Source organism: Sphaeramia orbicularis, chromosome 24 (genome assembly GCF_902148855.1).
Source record: "Sphaeramia orbicularis chromosome 24, fSphaOr1.1, whole genome shotgun sequence".
NCBI lineage: Eukaryota > Metazoa > Chordata > Actinopteri > Kurtiformes > Apogonidae > Sphaeramia > Sphaeramia orbicularis.
In genome coordinates, this window is record NC_043979.1 from 34,969,123 (window position 1) to 34,990,443 (window position 21,321).

At 35.6% G+C, this 21,321-nt stretch overlaps 1 protein-coding gene across 2 annotated transcripts in view; it reads right to left on the reverse strand.

The window, feature by feature from the left end:
- The window catches only part of LOC115415158 (rho-associated protein kinase 2-like), a 119,701-nt gene that overhangs the window by 56,906 nt on the left and 41,474 nt on the right, over positions 1 to 21,321 (reverse strand). For both annotated transcript variants that reach the window (XM_030128633.1, XM_030128632.1), the window contains exons 8-9: positions 19,575 to 19,666; positions 4,518 to 4,677 (exon numbers count right to left, since the gene is read on the reverse strand). In XM_030128633.1, coding sequence (XP_029984493.1) covers positions 4,518 to 4,677; positions 19,575 to 19,666 — 252 coding nt within the window. The remainder of the gene's footprint in view (positions 1 to 4,517; positions 4,678 to 19,574; positions 19,667 to 21,321) is intronic.

Below are 21,321 nucleotides of genomic sequence, written 5' to 3' on the forward strand. Positions count from 1 at the left end.
GTTCGTATGTTGAAGCAGAAAACAGAAACGTTAGAATAAGCTCAATATCTACAATCCACAGACGTCTGCTCCGGTTCTACAGCAGAGGTGTCAAACTCATTTTAGTTCAGGCTCCACATTCAGCTAAATTTAATCTGAAGTGGGCCGAACTAGTAAAATAATAACATAATCATATATAAATAATGTCAAGTCCAAACTTTTCTCTATGTTTTAGAGCGAAAAAAAGTAAATTTACATTATGAAAAGGTTTACATCGACAAACTATCCTTTCAAAAGATGCAAATAACATGAGCAAACTGAAAAAATAAATGTAATTTTAACAATATTCTGCCTCAGTTTATCATTTACACATGTACATTATAACTTATAGATCACAGTGGATCTACAAATACACAAAAACATTTACTAACAGGCAGAATATTGGTAAAATTACACTGATTCTTCTTAAGACATTTCAGGTCGTTCCCATCTGTTCAGATAATTCACATTTTTTAAAAAAGATAGTTTCTAAATGTAAAGATTTTCATGTAATTTAACTTTTTTTATACGAAAACTAAAAGAAAAAAATTGATAGTATGACAGTATTTTACTGGTCTGATCCACTTTAGATCAAATTGTTGACAGAATCTTGTTAAAATTGTACTTACTTCTCTTAAGATATTTCAGGTTGTTCACATTTTTTGCAAAATTATACTTTGTTTTAGTGTAAATACATGAAAATATTTACATTTACAAAGAGAAAAAAATTGGAGTTCTCATTATTTATATGTTATTATGATAGTATTTTACTGGTCCTGCCCATTTGAGATGGAATTGATCTGAATGTGGAACCTGAAATAAAAGTATTGTTTAATATCTTAGTGTAATTTTTGCATTTCATAAATTCATCCCAAGGGCCGGACTGAACCCTTTGGCGGGCTGGATTTGGGCCCCGGGCCACATGTTTGACACCTGTGTTTTAGAGGATTACATACTACCATACTTTTATTTACTAGTTTAACCTTTTTAAGACTGACATTACAATAGGCCACCATTTTTTCTTTGGAATAAAAGTGTCAGAAAGTGTTTTTTTGCCACTCTGCACCTTTGTTTTCAAGAAGAACTTAAGGTAAGGTAAGGTAAGGTAAGGTAATAATAATAATAATAATAATAATAATAATAATAATAATAATAATAATAATAATAATCATAATAATAATAATAAACTTTATTTGTATAGCACCTTTCATACAGAAATTGTAGCCCAAAGTGCTTCACATTGATTGAAAAAATACAATATTAAAATACATGAAGATTTGATTATACATCAAGAAATAAAATGAAATTTGAGAGAAATACAATAAAATAAAAATAAAAACAGCGCACATTAAAATATTTGATTATACATAGAATTTTTGAGTGCAAGAAATAAAATGAAATTTGAAATACAATAAAATAAAAAAATAAAAACAGAAATACAATAGAATAAAAAAAAAAAAAAAGATAAGATAAGATACTTTATTGTCATTATACAGAATGTACAATGAAATTTAGGTGCACTATCAGGATACGGACTCAAATAGTAATAGTAATAATAACTATAAAATATATAATAAAAACAAACAAAACAAAACCCAAAAACACCCCTGCTCTATAATGTCCAGCCGTTGCTGTGGTCAAAGAGGCTCACTTTTTAACCAGTTCCTTGTGACAACCTTTTTGCAGGCAAGAATTCAAATTTTCAATAAGTAAGCGTCTACATTCTTGATTTAAAGTACTTGTTTTTTTATACTTCTAACATCTCTTCTGTTACTTCCTCTTTATTAACTTTTTCTTCATTTACCTACAAAAAATGACAAATCCCTAATATTGTTAAACTATTTCTGGCAACAAACCAGCTTCTGATTCTGACTGAAGTCGCTTTTCCATTGGACATCTGCGCAAAACTTTACCGATATTTACTAAATATCGAACTAGAAAAGCACTTGGAGAGCGCAGACCTCCACCAAGGCAGATCTGCCCCACCCCCACCCCCCATCACCGCCAAAATTTAATCATTTGTTCCTTGTGCCAGTATCAACATTTTCTGAAAATTTCATGAAAATCCATCCATAACTCTTTGAGTTATCTTGTTAACTAACCAACCAACAAACAAACCCTGGCAAAAACATAACTTCCTTGGCAAAGGTAAAAAACAGAAGTGCGAATAGTCGTTTTTTTTCCATTAAATCACAAATGCGATTTTTTGTTTATTTATTATCGCGAGATGACAAGAGAAGTCATTCCATGAACATTGCGATGAACGTAAATATGGTGTTGATTTACAGATATATTCATTATTATTATATATTACCCCTCTTTCTCATACTAAATGAAAAAAATGATTGGGTTTCCTGGTGTGTCCACACATACCACGACATGTTTCTCCTCCTCCTCCTCCTTCTCCTCCTTCTCCTTCTTCTTCTTCTTCTTCGCTTGATGTAACATCCGTCAATATCCCTTTTTTTAATTCACCTGACTCTAGTTGCGAGTCTTTCCATTGCAGTTTTGCGTGACATACCATTTAAGCTATGCCTGAAAAACCACCTCTTGCCAGCGCAAAAACTTTTAATCGAAAAATGAGACTTTTGGTGAAATTGTCATTTTTCCATTAGGTACATTTTTATGCGCAAGTTATATTTGCGCAATTTGAGGGTCAATGGAAAAGCAACTGGTGACTATGTTTATGCTGTCGTTCTTGCCTGGATCGGTCTTGTAAAGGAAATTAGAATCCAAATGAGATTTTCACCTGGTTGAAACAAAAAGTGTGATATAAAAAGAATCAATACGTTCTTTAAAAAGCTGTTGTACTCCACTGTTTTGAAGCATTAATTCTACACATACACGTGTCATTTTTAAAAAACTATTTCTCTTGCAATCTGAGCCCAGGGTTTAAAAAGCAGACTCCATCATAAGCAGAGAGGGCAGTTAAAGGGGCTGTCAGAACAAGGCTGCAGTGTAGAGCTTGAACAGACATACAGTGTGTGACCGGTGTAAAAGGGAATTAAAGGTATGGGTGTGAAGCTTTTGCATTTCAGGCACACTGCTGTCCTTAAACCAACTTCCTGAGTCTAGAAAACTGGGCAAAAGGTCTCATACATTAGAGCATAATGCTTGTTTCAGTCAAGTAATCCATTTTCTTGTAGGATCTGGTACCTTCAAATTTCCTGATATTGTAAATTTAAAAACAACGGAATTTTTTTTGTGTGTTACAAAGAAAAATCTTCCTGTTTGTATTCAATTTTTTTTAAGTTAAGAGAAATCTATCTATCTATCTATCTATCTATCTATCTATCTATCTATCTATCTATCTATCTATCTATCTATCTATCTATCTATCTATGTTTCCATTATTGGTGTAAAATTATGGAATCAACTGAATGATGAATTGAATATTCCTGTTTGTATTCATTTTTTTTTTTTCATTAAAAGAAGGGGATTTTAATTTAAGGGGATTGTTTGTGTTTGAAACACATAAAAGTAAGAACAAATATTAAATATCGCTGTGTTTCTGTATTGTGAATTTCCCTCTAGGATGAATAAAGTATCTATCTATCTATCTATCTATCTATCTATCTATCTATCTATCTATCTATCTATCTATCTATCTATCTATCTATCTATCTATCTATCTATCTATCTATCTATCTATCTATTTCTGTGATACGTGTCAAATTATGAAATCAGTTGAATAATGAACTGAAACTGCGTCGCTCATTGTTGAGTTAAAAAAAAAAAAAAAAGCTTCAATTTGTCAAATCGTCAAGGGCTTTAAAGGTAAAATGATCTCTAAGTGACTTAAGAAATTGAATCTAGATTAATGTAAGATAATGTTTTGTTTGTTTCAGTCCAGTAATCCATTTTTTGTAGGATCTGGTGTCTTAAAATTTCATGATATTGTAAATTTAAAAATTTTTCGTGTTAAGAACAAAAGTCTTCCTGTTTGTATACAAATATTTTTTTTAAGTTAAGAGAAGGGAATTGTAATTTAAGAGGGTTATTTGTGTTTGAAATGCATAAAGTAAGACGAAATGTTAAATATCGCTATCTATCTATCTATCTATCTATCTATCTATCTATCTATCTATGTTATTGGTGTCAAATTATGGAATCAATTGAAAGATGAAGTGAAATTGTGTCACTCGTTGAGTTTTAAAAATGCTTTAATTTGTCAAATCATCAAGGGCTATAAAGGAATTAATAAGATTAATTTGTGTTAATGTTTTATTTGCTGCAATTTCAGGTAATTCAAAAGATGAGAGTATGATAAGCGGTTACTAAGTGTGTGAACTGTATGTTTTTTATATGCGTTTTGTATTTAACCGAAATAAAAATATTCATTCACTTATTCATTCATTCAAGACATCCATAAAATCCATAAATAACTCACAGGCCCATGCAGTACACATGAACAAAAATGCAAATTAAGTAACTTCTACTGGAATAAAAATACAGAGAGTGAAAATCCTAAAAATGAAAGTAAAACAAACAACACTTACTGATCCTCCTTGAAATATGTGAAACCGACAAATGGTAGCTGGTTGCCCACAAAGGCTCTGGGTGGAGGGAAAGTCTCAGCATCTCCTTTATCATCCTCTATGTCATCAAAGTTACTGGTGTCTATGTCACTGTTGAGCTCTGGCACAACTGGGGCCACAGCTGGAAGACAGAAAGAGACAGAGTCAAAAAAAAAAAAAAAAAAAAAAAAGAGCCAAAAGGGGATGAAGACGGAAGAGGAGAAGGAGGAGGAGGAGGAGGAGGAGGAGGAGGAGCAACCCGAGAATGGGGGTGAATCCAGAGGTAATAGAGATTCTTAATTAATTCAATGATTAAAGCTTAATGATACAAGGAGTTTAAAAAAAATGCAGCGAAAACAACCTTTTTCACATGGTTTTTCAGATGTTTGTGAGTTAATGTTATGCCAGCTTTGGCAGTGGAGGTAGTAGGAATAAGCTTTCTGCAGGTTGGCATGAGGCTGACACCACTCCTATTCCTGTACAGAGCTCGCTTTGTGCCCCACACACAGTGCCTTTCACAAAACGAAGCCCAAACACGCCAGGAGAAAACGCTCCTTCTGCTCTCTCCTCATAACACCGAGCGCTCTTTAACAGCCTCTCTACAACAAGCAGACAAAAAAATGTGTCAAAGGGCCAATCAGATAAAAAAAAAAAAAAAAAAAAAAAAAAAAAAAAACGACGGGTCTTTCTTCCTATAAATAGTTCCCAATTATGAAAAAAAAAAAAACCCAGCTATTATAGATCAAGTTCCTCAAGTTTCTTCAGACCACACTGTAAAAAAAATCCTGTTGTTTTTTTCAGAAAAAAAAAAAAAAGGCAGCTGTGGTTTCCAGATCAATACTGTAAAAAACACATCCAACTGTAAACATATTTATGGAGTAACATGTAGATTGAACATTTTAAACATGTAGATTTAACACTGGATTTAAATGGTAACTGGACTGCACTTATTTAGCACATTTTCTCCACCTTCATGGTGTCCAAAGCTCTTTCCAAAACCACCAGGTCCGACTGGGAACAATTTAGGGTTCAGTGTCTTCCATGGACACTTGGACATATGGACAGTCCAGGATTCGAACCACCAACCCTTTAATAATAATGGACTGGATTTTATATATAGCACTTTTGTAGACACCCAAAGCACTTTACATTATTGATCCATTATTCATTCGCTCTCACATTCTCCCTCTGGTGGTGGTAAACTACATTTGTATCCACAGTTGCCCTGGGGCAGACTGACAGAAGCGTGGCTGCCAATTCGCACCTATGGCCCCTCCGACCACCACCAAATATTCACACGCATTCATACACCAGTGTGAGTGGCACTGGAGGCAAGGAGGGTGAAATGTCTTGCCCAAGGACACAACGGACTGACTAGGATGGAGCGGGATTCGAACCACCAACCCTTCGGTTATTGGACGACCCACCTGAGCCATGGCCGCCCCTTCATGGCCTCCATTATTAACCCTTTGGTTATTGGATGAGCCGCTCTACCAACTCTACCACCCCATTCTTTTACAAGTTTGAAATGTTACACTGTTAAATGTTTACATTTTTATACACTGACAGTCAATGAAAACGTCCAGGTGACATTTATAAAAATAATTTTTTTACGAAGCTGTGAAATTATGTACAGATCAATAAATTAACATAACAAGAGATGAAACAAATAATGAATTAACAATTGCCGTAAGCAATGACAACACCCAGTCCAAACCAAATGGCTACACTGCCATTGCAAAGTTCCAGCTTCAGTAACGAGTGTTGTCGCCATCATTCACCTGGATTTAACCGTGGCATCTTGGACGTAAGGAATAAAAATTTAGGCCTTTTCATGGCCTTTATAAAGGCTTCACAAACCATCCTTTAAACAGTGTAATGTTTGTTTTTCTCCAAAACAGCACTTTGACCCGATTCTTAACCCTCCGGTATCCCGTCCACCAAGGCCCTTACTAAGCACCAAGTGTGCCTTTTTGGCACACTTGTGCAATAATGTCAAAAAAAATTCATACAGTTTGTTTTTAATTCTTTTACACTTTTTTTCAATTTCATCAACTTGAGCCATAAATAAAAATACCAAATACTCAATAATTGTCACATTTTTTAACCCTTTAAATGTCGCGTTTGTAATGTAAACAAACCATTTTTTGGATGCAAAAAACAAAGAAAAATAATTTTTTTCAATATACTACATAAAAAGTGGATCACATATCATTTGATTTTTGCAGCCTGGCATATGTCAATGATTAACTCCAACATTGGTTAATTTGCATTATTATTTTTGGCGCTAGGTCAAATGTTCAAAAATACTAGCATCTGTCACCAAGTGTGCCAAAAAGGCACACCTATAAATCAAACTATTAAATTTTGTATAGTGATTTATTTTTCTGCTCTAATTGGATTTTATTTTTGTAAATCAAGGTCAGCCCTAATCATACATATCAAATGGAAGAAATCGTGCGTTTTAGGCACACTTGGGAGACAGATGCTAGTCTTGTAATTTTCTTTTGTTTTACAATGTGCACATTTTAGCTGGTGACCAGAATTTTACAGATCATGCAAAAATGAACAACTTTTGAATTCTAACCTTATTTAAATTGCAAAAAATAATATGAAGTTCTTTAACATGAAATGCAAAGTGTGCCTAAAAGGCGCACCCGGATACCGGGGGGTTAAGGAGCACTCCCTGAAGCCTAGTGAAAAATGTTCAGACAGTGTAAGACTCATTAATGAGTTCTGTGCACACTATTCAACTGAAACATTTCAAATCAAACACTTCCCAAACTCTTCATTGCAAAATATAATAGATTATTGACCTGGACGTTTTCATTGACTGTCAGTATAACTTTTTTATTTATATATATAAAAGCAAATAGGCCATTATTTCAACATTATGGTCTTGCAATTTAAACGGCACCACATTGTTTTTCAATTTACAGTTTTATTTTCTAAAAACAATAGAAATACATAATTTCTACATTCAAATCTGGTTTTGTTCACATACTCTTCCTGTAAAAACTACAGCTATATTTGATTTAATCGTTAACACAAAAATCTTCTCAAATAAACAACTTTGCATTGTATTGTCACTTACAGTTTTTTTATGTTGCAATTTTACAACTTTTTGGTGTTAATTCTACAGTCATTTTTTACAGTGCAGTTGTAATTCTGGCTGGGAGCAAAAAGAGCTCATTACTGTTAGGTCAAGACGCAACCCTCAGCGTGACAAATGTGAGTCAAAGATGGTGGATAAAATACAGGGAGAGATCAAGCGGTGGAATGAAACAAATGAAAAATAAAAAGGATGAAGCAAGGAAAAAAAAAAAAAAAAGCCAGAATGTGGTGAGACAGAAAGAGACACAGGCCGCCCTATAGAGGCCCTTGTGGCACGACTTCCCAGCATGCTCTCTGATAGCGGGCTGTTAATGACAGACAGCAGCAGCCACAGTGAGAGTGAGAGAGCGGGAGCAGCCCTCCGACTGGGGCGCCCCTCTCATTAGACCAGTCCACATAGGCCGCACACCCTGCCCCGCCCTCCCCTACAGGGGGTGCCGCCTCCCCTCCTGTCCTGTCCCGTCCCATTCCGTCCAGTCCCGTCCATTCATGCATGGTGCTTGGTTTCCAGTTTTTAATGAATTTGATAAACATAAAGACAACAGGGAGAATCTTTGAAAAAAAACCCAAAAAAATGCATCTTGGGTTCAGGCCACACACAGCAGGGAGTAATGTTGTACTAAAACAGGCACCGAAAACTGGGAGGTACACTCGGCTCTGTGGGATGCCAGAAAAGGAACAGGGTCATTTTTTGGATGTGTGTTTTTAATGTGTGTGTTACAGGACATGCATGTGCAAACACAGACGAGCTGAGCTGAGCTGAGCAGCACAAACGGAAACTGAAACGTTCAAGTCTTAGTGCGACAGTTAAGGGTCCGCAACCTTGGAATGAGATTGAGAGCACCATAAAACAGTCTGCACCCCTGTCCATAATGAAAAATAGGACCAATGGCCCTGCAGCTTACCGGCCAAATGAAAAGCTTAGGGAAATGTATCCAGATGCCATTTATTCTCACCCAGTTATGTGTATTTATTATATTACAGAAATAGTCCATGTTTTGGTCATATTCCAATCAGATCTGTAAAAAATTCAAATTCCAACTCGACATCATTGATACTGATTTATTGGATCAATCCACTTCCTATTCATTATAATGGGGAAATTTTTCAAAGTCGCACCAAATCCAGAATCAGATCCGGATCGAAATAATTTCAATACTTTGTGTTGACATCCTCATACAGAAGCTGTATACCAAGTTTGAAGTCAATCAGAACTGGACTTTCGGAGAAGAAGACGATTGAAATTTTTTCCCCATAAGAGTCCATGTTAAATTTTCCGTAAGTTCCCGGATCCAGAAGAAGATCCTGATCAGCATGTGGACATTATGTTTTGGTCATCTCCCCATCAGGGCTGGACTGTAGAAATTTACACTGGATATCATTTATATTTACTGAGTTATTGCATCGATCCACTTCCTACCTCTTATAATGGGGAAATTTTTCAAAGTGGCACCAAATCCAGAATCAGATCCGGATCCAAATAATTTCACCAATTTTTGTTGACATCATCATAAAGAAGCTGTATACCAAGTTTGAAGTCAATCGGAATTGTAGTTTCGGAGAAGAAGATGATTGAAAGTTTTGTAATGGACGACAAAAGACGACAAAAGACGACAACGACAACGGACGCTGCATGACAACAATAGCTTACGGCCTGTCGGCCAGTAAGCTAAAAAGCAATTAAAACTAAAACTCCTTCTCCAATATGTTAATTTAATGATATGAAAATTTCATATCACGGTTGTTGTAACCAAAATTATGACGGTTATCATTATTATCGCGGTATTGTTGAAATGTGCTCAAAATGTTCAAAAAGTACTTATACACACGCTGAAATAATTTAACCAGGTTGTATTTCGAAAAAAAAAAAAAAACTGTTTTAATAATAGGCACAATCATTCCAATATTAACATGTAAACATCAAACATACACATGTGCATTAAAGATGGCACCTTATGGCCATTGTTTGACCATTTTTCATATCAAGTTTGAGTTGTTTTAGTTTCTTTTTCATAGATACACTGAAAGACCGGATAAGTTGAGTTTACTAAAAAAAATTTAGGAAACCGGTTGCCTTAAAAAAATTTAAGTGAGTAATGAAAACTTGAGTGTATTAAACTGAAATGCTTGATTTGAATGGAATTGCTATTTTAAGTCCAACACACTAAATGCCAAGTTACTTTAATTTAAAATTTGTTGCAATGTCAGTTGCTTTGTATAATCATTAGACTTAATATCATCAGTTTATTGTATTGAATTCCAAGTTGATTTAAATTAAAATCTTTCGCAATATAAACTGCTTTGTATAATTATTAAACTTAATATATTGTAGCTTGGATGGGAATTAGGCAGGAAGTTAGCTCAATGTTATTAGTCAAAATAGGAAGTGTTTTTAATTTGGCAGCGTAAAATGATTTTTATTGAACCACAACAATCACAGATGAACAGTAAAGCCATTGTTCAATCTATGGCTCTGACTCATGGTGCAGCTCTACAAAAATACAAAAACAAACAAACAAAAAGGCCAATAAACATTGCTATACACATATTAAATCCAAATTAACACTAACACCACAACCCCGCTGAACCCCTGCAGAGAAAAATGACAGATTTTCAACAACATGCCCAATACCTACAATGCAATGCGGAGATAAAAAGGTGTGGTCAGGACTAAAACTTAGTGATTTAAATCCATTCAACTTCAACTTTTTCATACTTTCGACTATGTCTACAAATTAATAGAATATACTTAACATTTTATAGCAATGTAATGAAACTTAAATCATTTAAGTACATTGTAATTAAAGCATTTTAGTAAATACAAAGTCTGGGCTTACAGCGTAGATAGATAGATAAATAGTCTCTCTCTCTCTCTTTCTCTTTCCAAGTGCGATAATAAAACACGGTTATCATGATAATTAGGATTTAAACGGCAATGCTAACCATCAGGAATTTTATCGTGGTGTACCGTTATACCCAAGCCCGGATTAACCATATGGGCAACTGGGCAATTGCCCAGGGGGCCCGCGACCTCTGAAGGGCCCTGGGTAGCTCGGGCATAGCAAAAATATCTGGTTATCTTTTGCTTATAAATGAAACTGTCTGCTGCCCGGAGCCATTGCACTGCACAGAAACCCTGCTCCTGCTGTCTGTGACCGTGAGCTGAGACCCTCTCCTCATTGGTCAGTCCAAAAAGCGAATCAGCGGTGACGCAAATCAATGTGCGTGCACTGAGCGGGATGTGAGACGTCAAGAACTACGCGACATACGCGAATCAAAACATTGCAAACATGGAGAAGCAGCTAAGTGGGAGTGCCAAATGAAAATTAAAAAAGGAGAGGGACATTAAAAAAGCTGAAAATTTAAAGAACGTAGTGTAGTGGATCAATTTTAGATTATACTGATGCTAACGTGTTTTGTTTTCATATCATCATATGCAAGTGAGTGGCCTTGACAAGAGCATTTCCACATTTGTACATCAAAATGCATTTGATGATAGTTAGATATTGAAGTATGGGGTATATTTACATATATTCCTGGAACTTATTCTGTATTTTGCCAGATTATAGGGATCCTGGGGTTGTGATGATGGGGCCCTTGAATATTGTTGCCCAGGGTACAATGAAGTGTTAATCTGGCCCTGGTTATACCGGTAATCGTTCCATCCCTACTCATATGCCTGATGTGCTGATGTGATGATACTGTCTGAATTCTATACTGTCTGTATTTATTGGAATTACCTTAGGTCGTTTTTAGAGCAAGGGTTAGGTTTTAGCTTAGAAATAGAGATTGTTTTTCATAATAAACTGTACTGTTTTGCTTAATGTCTTGGACCCCCGTTTATAATCTACAGATAGCTTCTGGGGTTTCCCTTTTTACAAAATCATATCTTGCTGGAAATTATGAATACAACTCGTATGCATATTTTAAATGATTTGTAAATAAAATATGAACTGAAACTGAGCAGTGGCACAGGAGTGGTTTTGTGTTGCAGACTACCAGGCTGGGATCAGAAGTTGTGTCTGTTGTTTTAATCAGAGCCAGGTGAAGCTCAGAGGTGGAGAGTCAAAGGAAAAGAGTCTGTATGTAATTAAGGACAGACACAGAGGTCCTGTTCATACTGCTGATTTCCTCCTGGGTCTTTCCTTCCTAAAAACCTTTAGTCTGATTTATCTAAATAAGAGGTTTAAGTCTGACGCTAACAATGTATGTCAGATGAAATGCTGAATTTAGGAGGTGTAAATTTGGTAACAGAAGGAAAATAAGAATCACTGAAAGGGCACCGGAATTCAATCAAACACCCTTTCTTGACATTTTTTTTTTACTGCACAGTGGTGACTTTTATTATTCATACTTTAAGTAAATTTGGTGATAACGTTCACATATTTTTGTTTAACCCTTTCATGCATCAGTTATGAGAACCTTAGTCAATATTTTTTTCTCGAGTGATTTTTTTTCCTCTTTAGGCATAAAAAAAACAATGCAATTGAATTTTTTTTTTTTTTTTTTATGATCCTGTTTTTCATGACAGCACAAAAATGTCCACTCAGCTGGACACCATGCGTTTAATTACTGAAGCGAAGATACATGTATTTAAACCTTTCATGCGTGAATTATGAGATTTTTTCTGACTATTTTTATTCCTCTTTAGGCATGCAAAAAAAAAAAAAAAAAAAAAAAAACTGTGATTGAATTTTTTTATGAACTTATTTTTCATGAAGTTACAAAAATGTCCACTCAGCTGGACACCATGTGTTTCATTTTTGAAGTGACATACTGTGTGAAAAGTATGAAATAAAAACATTTTTAATGCTGCTAGTCTGATATTTTCTCTTACTGTGTCATGCCAAGTGTCCTTTTGAACAAAAAGTAAGAGCAGGAGCTTTTTTTTTTCTTTTTTTTTCGAGTGAGCAGGGGAGGGAGGGGGGCAGTATTTGTCACATTTGTTTGTTCCATTGTTCTCTTTCTTCATTTGTAAAATGAAAATTCGGAAACAAAAATAAAATATTGTTTTAAAAAAATGCTGCTAGTCTGATATTTTCTCACATTTTAAAACTGAAAATATGAATGAACTTTGAGCCGATTACCTAAAATGTTCAGTTGTTGGTTGAATTAATGAGCATGGCCAAAAACCTGGAGGGGGTGGGGCGTGAAGAGGCTCATTCGCATTTAAATGGCCCTCAAATGCAAACGACCTTTCTGGTGTCATTAGTCAGAAATAGGGTTGAAGATGGACCTGTGGAGTTGAATTAATGAAGAATTCAGACCCAAGTATAGCATTTACAGTTTATGTGGACCACAGGAAAATGTTTTAAAATGCATAATTCCATTTAAAAAAAAGCAAAATATCATTCCTTCAATACATAGTAAGTTTTGTAATTAATAAAATGCTGGCACACTATATAAAGACATTCATTAAAAATGAAATTACTTGAGCATTATTATTTACTTTTTATACCTCTTTAGGCATGAAAAAAAGAAAACAATGTGATTGAATTTTTTTTATGAACCTATTTTTCATGAAGTTACAAAAATGTCCACTCAGCTGGACACCATGTGTTTCATTTCTGAAGCGACATACTGTGTGAAAAGTATGAAATAAAAACATTTTTAATGCTGCTAGTCTGATATTTTCTCACATTTTAAAACTGAAAATATGTATGAACTTTGAGCCGATTACCTAAAATGTTCAGTTGTTGGTTGAATTAATGAGCATGGCCAAAACCCTGGAGGGGGTGGGGCGTGAAGAGGCTCATTTGCATTTAAATGGCCCTCAAATGCAAACGACCTTTCTGGTGTCATTAGTCAGAAATAGGGTTGAAGATGGACCTGTGGAGTTGAATTAATGAAGAATTCAGACCCAAGTATAGCATTTACAGTTTATGTGGACCACAGGGAAATGTTTAAAAATGTGTAATTCCATTTAAAAAAAAGCAAAATATCATTCCTTCAATACATAGTAAGTTTTGTAATTAATAAAATGCTGGCACACTATATAAAGACATTCATTAAAAATGAAATTACTTGAGCATTATTATTTACTTTTTATACCTCTTTAGGCATGAAAAAAAGAAAACAATGAGATTGAATTTTTTTTATGAACCTATTTTTCATGAAGTTACAAAAATGTCCACTCAGCTGGACACCATGTGTTTCATTTCTGAAGCGACATACTGTGTGAAAAGTATGAAATAAAAACATTTTTAATGCTACTAGTCTGATATTTTCTCACATTTTCACATACTATAATACTAGCTATTACACACTTAGATAATATGCAAAAAAAAAAACAGGTTTTTGTTTAAAAACAAAAAAGTTAATTACAGTCTAATAACAATTAACAATTGATTTATACTCAAATATGTTAGTGCAGATCAGGTTTATCAAGAACAGGAAAGTTACAATAATGGTATGAATTACAGTGTATGGGATGGTGCATAAGCGTCCACTGTGTTGGCTGATATGGAACTAAAACAACAAATCCATGAAAATACAAGAGAACAGCTGGAGAATAACTGTCCACGACAATGACCACTATGCATGAAAAGATTAAGTACCGTATTTTCTGGACTATAAGCTGCTACTTTTTTCTCACACTTTGAACCCTGCGACTTATACAACGATGCAGCTCAAGTATAAATTTTTGTGGGCTATCGTCCTCCAGGGGGCGCTCTAGCAGGAAGCGCTAAAGCGAGACAGACAGGTGGAAGAGGTGATGAAGAGGAGAAGTTTTAAGCTTAACTTTTAACAATTTCCGTGTCATGCACAAACCCTCATCATGGAAAACACACAAAGAAATGCATATGATGCAGCTTTTAAGTTAAAAGTAATCGATGTGTCTGTCTGAGAAGGAAATAGAGCTGCAGCACAGAAGTGACACTGAGAGAGACAACGGAAGAGAGACTGAGAAGGTGTGTGATGGAGCCTTTCTGAGGATGTTCAACTCAGACACTGAAGAAGACGACTGTAGTGGTTTCAATGCACAGAAGGAAGATGAAGATAGCGATCAATGACTTTTCTGGGTTTTTGAACCAGCCGTGTTCCTGCTGTTTTACTGCTGTGTTACAGGCGCTGTTTGGAAAAAAGTAGTTAAGGTATGGAAATAAATATTTCAATAATCTTTCTGTGTAAATATCTCATGTTACAACGTGGACACCTGCGGCTTATTGTCAGGTGCGGCCTATATATGTACAAATATTTTTTTCTTTTAAAATTTGGTAGGTGCAGAAAATATGGTAAATTTTGGAATTTTAATTTTTTACTTGAATGTTGTCAGACTGGGTGATCTGTCCCCCTCAACATGTAAAAATGAATTAAATAAATAAACAAGAAAAACAAAAGTGCGATGTTACTCATAGATGCAACGATATTTGACAGTTATACAGAATGTCTTAAAGCATAGGTTGCCATGCCCCCTTTTTTTTTAACCCTTTATTGGGGCAAGTGACTATTTTTGGTCATTTCCGCATACATTACAAGACAGTGAAAGAACAGTTTTAAAATGCATGTTCCTTTCACCTTCCATGTGTTTTTGTTGTTGTTTCAGATATTTTTATGTGAAGCTTTATCATATTACAGGTTTGAGATCCCCTGATTGGTACATTAGGCTTCCTTTTTGATATCAACATAACAAACGCATATTCAGAAATGAAAAGAAAACAGCATTGATAGAGTGAGAAAAGAGGAAGGGAAGAAGAAAAAAACACAAAACAAAAAACACACAATTTAATATCTCACCCCCATCCCCAGAGCCACTAAGATAGATCAGTATAGATGTGTTCTTCTTGTGCGTTTTATATTTACATGTTGGATTTTGTTAATTTTTTTTTGCCACTTACAGGTAAGGCACCAAATATGGTAACTTCACTGACCTTAATTTTCTACATAACAATTAAAATGTTTGAAAAATTTCACAAAAGTAGTAAAGTCTTGTTCGGTCCTCTAATATAACACAGAGTGCCCTATAAAGGGTTAATAGATCTCCTTCAAAATCACAAGTTTCTAATCGGCCTTAGCCCAATCGTTGTTCCAAGTTTCATGAAACTTGGTGCAACAGTTTATGCATAATCCTGCTGACCTATCAAACATGACAGCTCACAAAACAACCAAAGCAAAGGTAATAAAAACAATTCAGAGCAGATATACCATTTTGTTTGCAGCTCTAACAACTATATTAAAGGGGTCATATTTTGTTAAACCCACTTTTATTAGTCTTTGGTTCATTTATTTGTGTATTTGGACCCTAACAGTTCCAAAAAGTTAGAATTTGAACCCTCCAGGTGCTGCAAAGCTATCTTTATAATCATTCTGGCAAAAATCGAGTGGATTTCTACAACCTGTTTTAATTCCTTCTTAATTTGCTATGTTTATAACTAGTTACGTCACAACATTTGCACATATAAGGTCAAGACTTCTGATGAACATTTCTCCGAGTACAACATAATTGTTTATCAGCAGCAGCGGTTGTAGTAAAAACTGAAAATATGTACGAACTTTGAGCTGATTACCTAAAATGTTCAGTTGTTGGTTGTAATAACGGACACAAGTCACTGAAAGGGACAGAACAGTACAATTAACAACCTGGAGGGGGTGGAGTCATGTGCATTTAAAGGGCCAGCGCTCAAAACGACCTTTCTAGTGTCATTACTCAGAAATAGGGTTGAAGATGGACCTGTGGAGTTGAATTAATGAAGAATTCAGACTCAAGTATAGCATTTACAGTTTATGTAGACCACAGGGAAATGTTTGAAAATGCGTAATTCCATCTAAAAAAATAGGACCAATGGCCCTGTAGTTTACCGGCCAAATTAAAAGCTTAGGGAAATGTATCCAGATGCCATTTATTATCACCCAGTTCTGTGTATTTATTATATTACAGAAATAGCCCATGTTTTGGTCATATTCAAATCAGATCTGTAAAAAATTCAAATTCCTGCTTGATATCATTGATACTGATTTATTGGATCAATCCACTTCTTATCTGTTATAATGGGGAAATTTTTCAAAGTGGCACCAAATCCAGAATCCGATCCAGATGGAAATAATTTCAATAACTTGTGTTGATATCATCATACAGAAGCTGTATACCCAGTTTGAAGTCAATCAGAACTGGAGTTTAGGAGAAGAAGACGATTGAATTTTTTTCCCCATAAGAGCCCATGTTAAATTTTCCGTAAGTTCCCGGATCCAGAAGAAGATCCTGATCAGCATGTGGCCATTAAGTTTTGGCCATCTCCCCATCAGGGCTGGACTGTAGAAATTTACACTTGATATCATTTATATTTACTGACTTATTGCATCGATCCACTTCCTATCTCTTATAAGGGGAAATTTTTCAAATCACTGCACCAAATCCAGAATCAGATCCGGATCCAAATAATTTCACTAACTTTTGTTGACATCATCATAAAGAAGGTGTATACCAAGTTTGAAATCAATCGGAATTGTACAGGGTTTGTATTTACAGGGGTTGGACAAAATAATGGAAACACCTTAAAACATCAACAAAATATAATTTAATATGGTGTAAATCCGCCTTTTGCGGCAATTACAGCCTCAATTCTCCGAGGTATTGATTCATACAACTTGTGAATTGTTTCCAAAGGAATTTTAAGCCATTCTTCAGTTAGAATACCCTCCAACTCTTTTAGAGACGATGGCGGTGGAAATCGACGTCTGACTTGAATCTCTAAAACTGACCATAAATGCTCAATAATGTTGAGGTCTGGGGACTGTGCCGGCCATACGAGATGCTCAACTTCATTAGAATGTTCCTCATGCCATTCTTTAACAGTTCTAGCTGTATGGATTGGGGCATTATCATCTTGAGGTGAAGGTGTTTCCATTATTTTGTCCAACCCCTGTATATTCCTGGAACTTATTCTGTATTTTGCCAGATTATAGGGATCCTGGGGTTGTGATGATGGGGCCCTTGAATATTGTTGCCCAGGGACAATGAAGTGTTAATCTGGCCCTGTCGGTTAATGATAGATTTTGTTGAAAAAGTCACTTTTTCTTCAGTTTTCTCTGTTTCTGATATAATAACAATCAAGTTTACTCTGAGCTTTTGAGTATCTACATGATCAGTAAATGAAATACAGGAAAATACCTGATTTACACTGGCAAAAATGAAAAATATAGAGGATACAATTATAATAGATGGTGATAAATTATCTAAAGGAGTGGTATTTTGCATTTCCATTATTTTGTCCAACCCCTGTATATTATATGCTCTATATGACTGCCATTTTGTCGGGAACACATTTCAATGCGTGTCCTCCACTGCTGAAGAACTATAAAGAAGAAATATAAAGAAATACATGTTAGAATGTATTATGTCTCCTATGTATGGAGACTTATGGGACACCCTGTAGTTTTGGAGAAGAAGACGAAACGGACGACAGACGCCGCATGACGACAATAGCTTACAGCCTGTCAGCCGGTAAGCCAAAAAGCAAAATATCATTCCTTCAATACACAGTATGTTTTGTAATTAATAAAATGCTGGCACACTGTATAACGACATTCATTAAAAATGAAATTACTTGAGCATTATTATTTATGGCATGCTATAACAAGTTGCATGACACACGAACAAGCTCTACGCACAAATAATGACATTTTCCAAAGGCGGCCCCAGGTAAAACAACCACACCTCAATAAATAAACATATGCAAAAATATATTAAGTAGTTTTTGATCTTCTTTTGCTGTGCTTTTACAAGTACAGTAGTGGAAAAAATTATTATACCACCCTTGTTTTCTTCAATTACTTGTTCATGACCATTACTTGTTGTTACTGGTACAACTAAAGGTACATTTATTTGAACAAATATAATGATAAGAACAAAAATAGCTCATAAAAGTTTAATTTCAGAGCTGATATCTATCCATTTTCCATGTTTTCTTGATAATAACCAAAATCACTTCAGTTCTTACATCAATATCTATGACATTGTACTGACAAAAACAGTGCTTTTAGGCATTCCATGTTTTCTTTTCTGTCTGTTTTAGTCACATGATACACACAGGAGTTAGTACTTGATTGCATAACTATTGTTTTTGATGACTTTGGATGGTCTAATAATTTTTTTCTGTGACTGTATCATAAAATCAGGGGGGAAAAAATGCCAGATTATAAAAATAAACATTCCTTCTGCAGCTTTTCAATTTCTTGTTCATTTTAATGCCTGGTACAACTAAAGGTACATTTATTTGAACAAGTATAATGATAAGAACAAAAATAGCTCATAAAAGTTTAATTTCAGAGCTGATGTCTAGACATTTTCCATGTTTTCTTGATAATAACCAAAATCACTTCAGCTCTTATATCAATATCTATGACGTTGTACTGCCAAAAACAGCACTTTTAGGCATTCCATGTTTTCTTTTCTGTCTGTTTTAGTCACATGATACGCACAGAAGTTAGTACTTGATCGCATAACCATTGTTTTCAACGACTTTTGATGGTCTAATAATTTTTTCCCGCAACCCTACATCCATATGCAGCTGGTAATCCTGCAGGTTTGCTCTGATGTTCTGCACGGCATTCGTTCAAATCATGTAAGATATGAGACAGGAGCATATGGACAACATGTGTACCATACATGTAGGGCTTTAATGGCTCAGGGGCTGGAAATAAACTCTGATCTATAGCTGAAATGAACCAGATCCGCAGAGGAATGAGATAGAGTTGATAAGAGCAATACATAGATAAAGAGTAATAGCAATGAGATGAAGGAGAAGGAGAATGAAAATAAGTCACACACTATTCAAAGAGGGAACACAGGGCAGCTCAACCTGCACCGTGAGAATTATTAAGATAGACATATACAAACATTTGCTCCAGTTTCTAATGTTTGCTGCATTTATGATATTTTCTAGCTAATAAAGACTGAAAAAAAAACATGCATCTTTTCACACTTACTCTCACGGATGTTGTCAAAAGTCCACTGGTCGTTCTTAAAGAAGGGATGGCGTTTGATTTCATCCACTCCGGTGCGTCCCAGGCGAACCTCCCTGCACAGAGTGACAACAAGGACCAAGGAGTCAGACAGATGAGCGCCGCCTCAGCCCCGAAAACACACAAAACACACCCCGCTCCTCCCATCCACCCACAACATGACATCTAAAACACACAGCCCGGTACAGTGACCGCTAGGCACTGACCGCAGCGCCTCCACTGACCAGCATGGAGAGCCACATGACCACCGCTGGACACTGGACGAGTATGAGAACCTCCTCTACCCCCCGGGTCCAGACCTGAGATAATGCAGATCAAGGAGTGAAGACAGCAGGGTTAGAGTGAAGGAGGCAACATCAGCAACTAAAATATGACTGCTGGAGCCGCTGCTGCTGATGTCTTCCCTCCTTCTTCACTCTCTGAAACTCTACACCCCCCTCCCACCCCCACCCCCAGTGCTCTCCGCTGGGTACAGGGTTGGAGGGGTGCGGCAGTTTGGGCTTGCCACGTGTGGGACATTCCAGACCCAGCCAAGAGGAAGAGAGGCAGGGGTGGGGAGGAAGAAAAAGAAAAAGAAAAAGAAAAAGAAAAAGAGAGAAGGGAGGGTTAAAAAATAAATAAGTCAATTAACCCTTTCATGTATACTGGTCACTACAGTGGACAGCTATTCTACAGCTGTTCTCTTATATATTCATGGATTTGTTTGTTTGTTTGTTTGTTTGTTTGTTTGTTTGTTTTTGCACATATCTTCATTAAAATTTTAAGACACTACATATCTTTTCTGACATGAATTAGTAACATTGTGTAGATCTCCCTTGAGCATACTCTCACCCCCAGAACTACACGCCCCCCCCCTCCAGTTTTCACACAATTTATCTGTAAATACATGTTTCTTTGTTTTAAAAATTAAATGCAAGGTGTCCAGCTTAATGGACATTTTTGCAACTTCATGTAAAATAGGTTCATAAGATCACTTTTATTGTTATTATTATTATTAGTAGTAGTAGTATGTCTTTTTTTTTGTTTATTTATTTATTCATTCATTTTCTGAACCGCCTTTATCCTCACTAGGGTCACGGGGGTCGCTTGGAGCCTATCCCAGCTACATAGGGGCGAAGGCGGGGTACACCCTGGACAAGTCGCCAGTTCATCACAGGGCTGAACATATAGAGACAAACAATCACTCTCACATTCACACCTATGGGCAATTTAGATTAACTAATTAACCTATTAGTGCATGTCTTTGGACATTATTTATTTATTTATTTATTTTTCATAAGAAAATTTTCAATTGCATTGTTTTTTTTCATGCCTAAAGAGGAATAAAAACACTCAGGAAAAAAATCTTGATTAAGGTTCTCATAATTTGTGCATGAAAGGGTTAAAAAAAAAAAAAAAAAAAGACATAAAACCCCAAGGAGGGCAAAGAAGAGAGTCAGTGCAGAAAAAAAAGAGGAAAGGATGCAGAAATGGAAAATGTCAGAGAGAAAAAAAGGTAGAAGAAAATTAAAAAGCGTGATGAAAAACATATGGAGAAAATGGGATGAGGTTTCCAAAAAAAAAAAAATCCAGAAGAAGAAGAAGAAGAAGAGGAGGGTGTAGCGGTTACAGGGATGAGTGGGTGATTCAGCAAGATATGGGTGACAGTGACAGAGCATGTGGGTTAAGTGGTGAATGAATACGTTGGTCAGTGTTCAAAATGTGTGTGGGC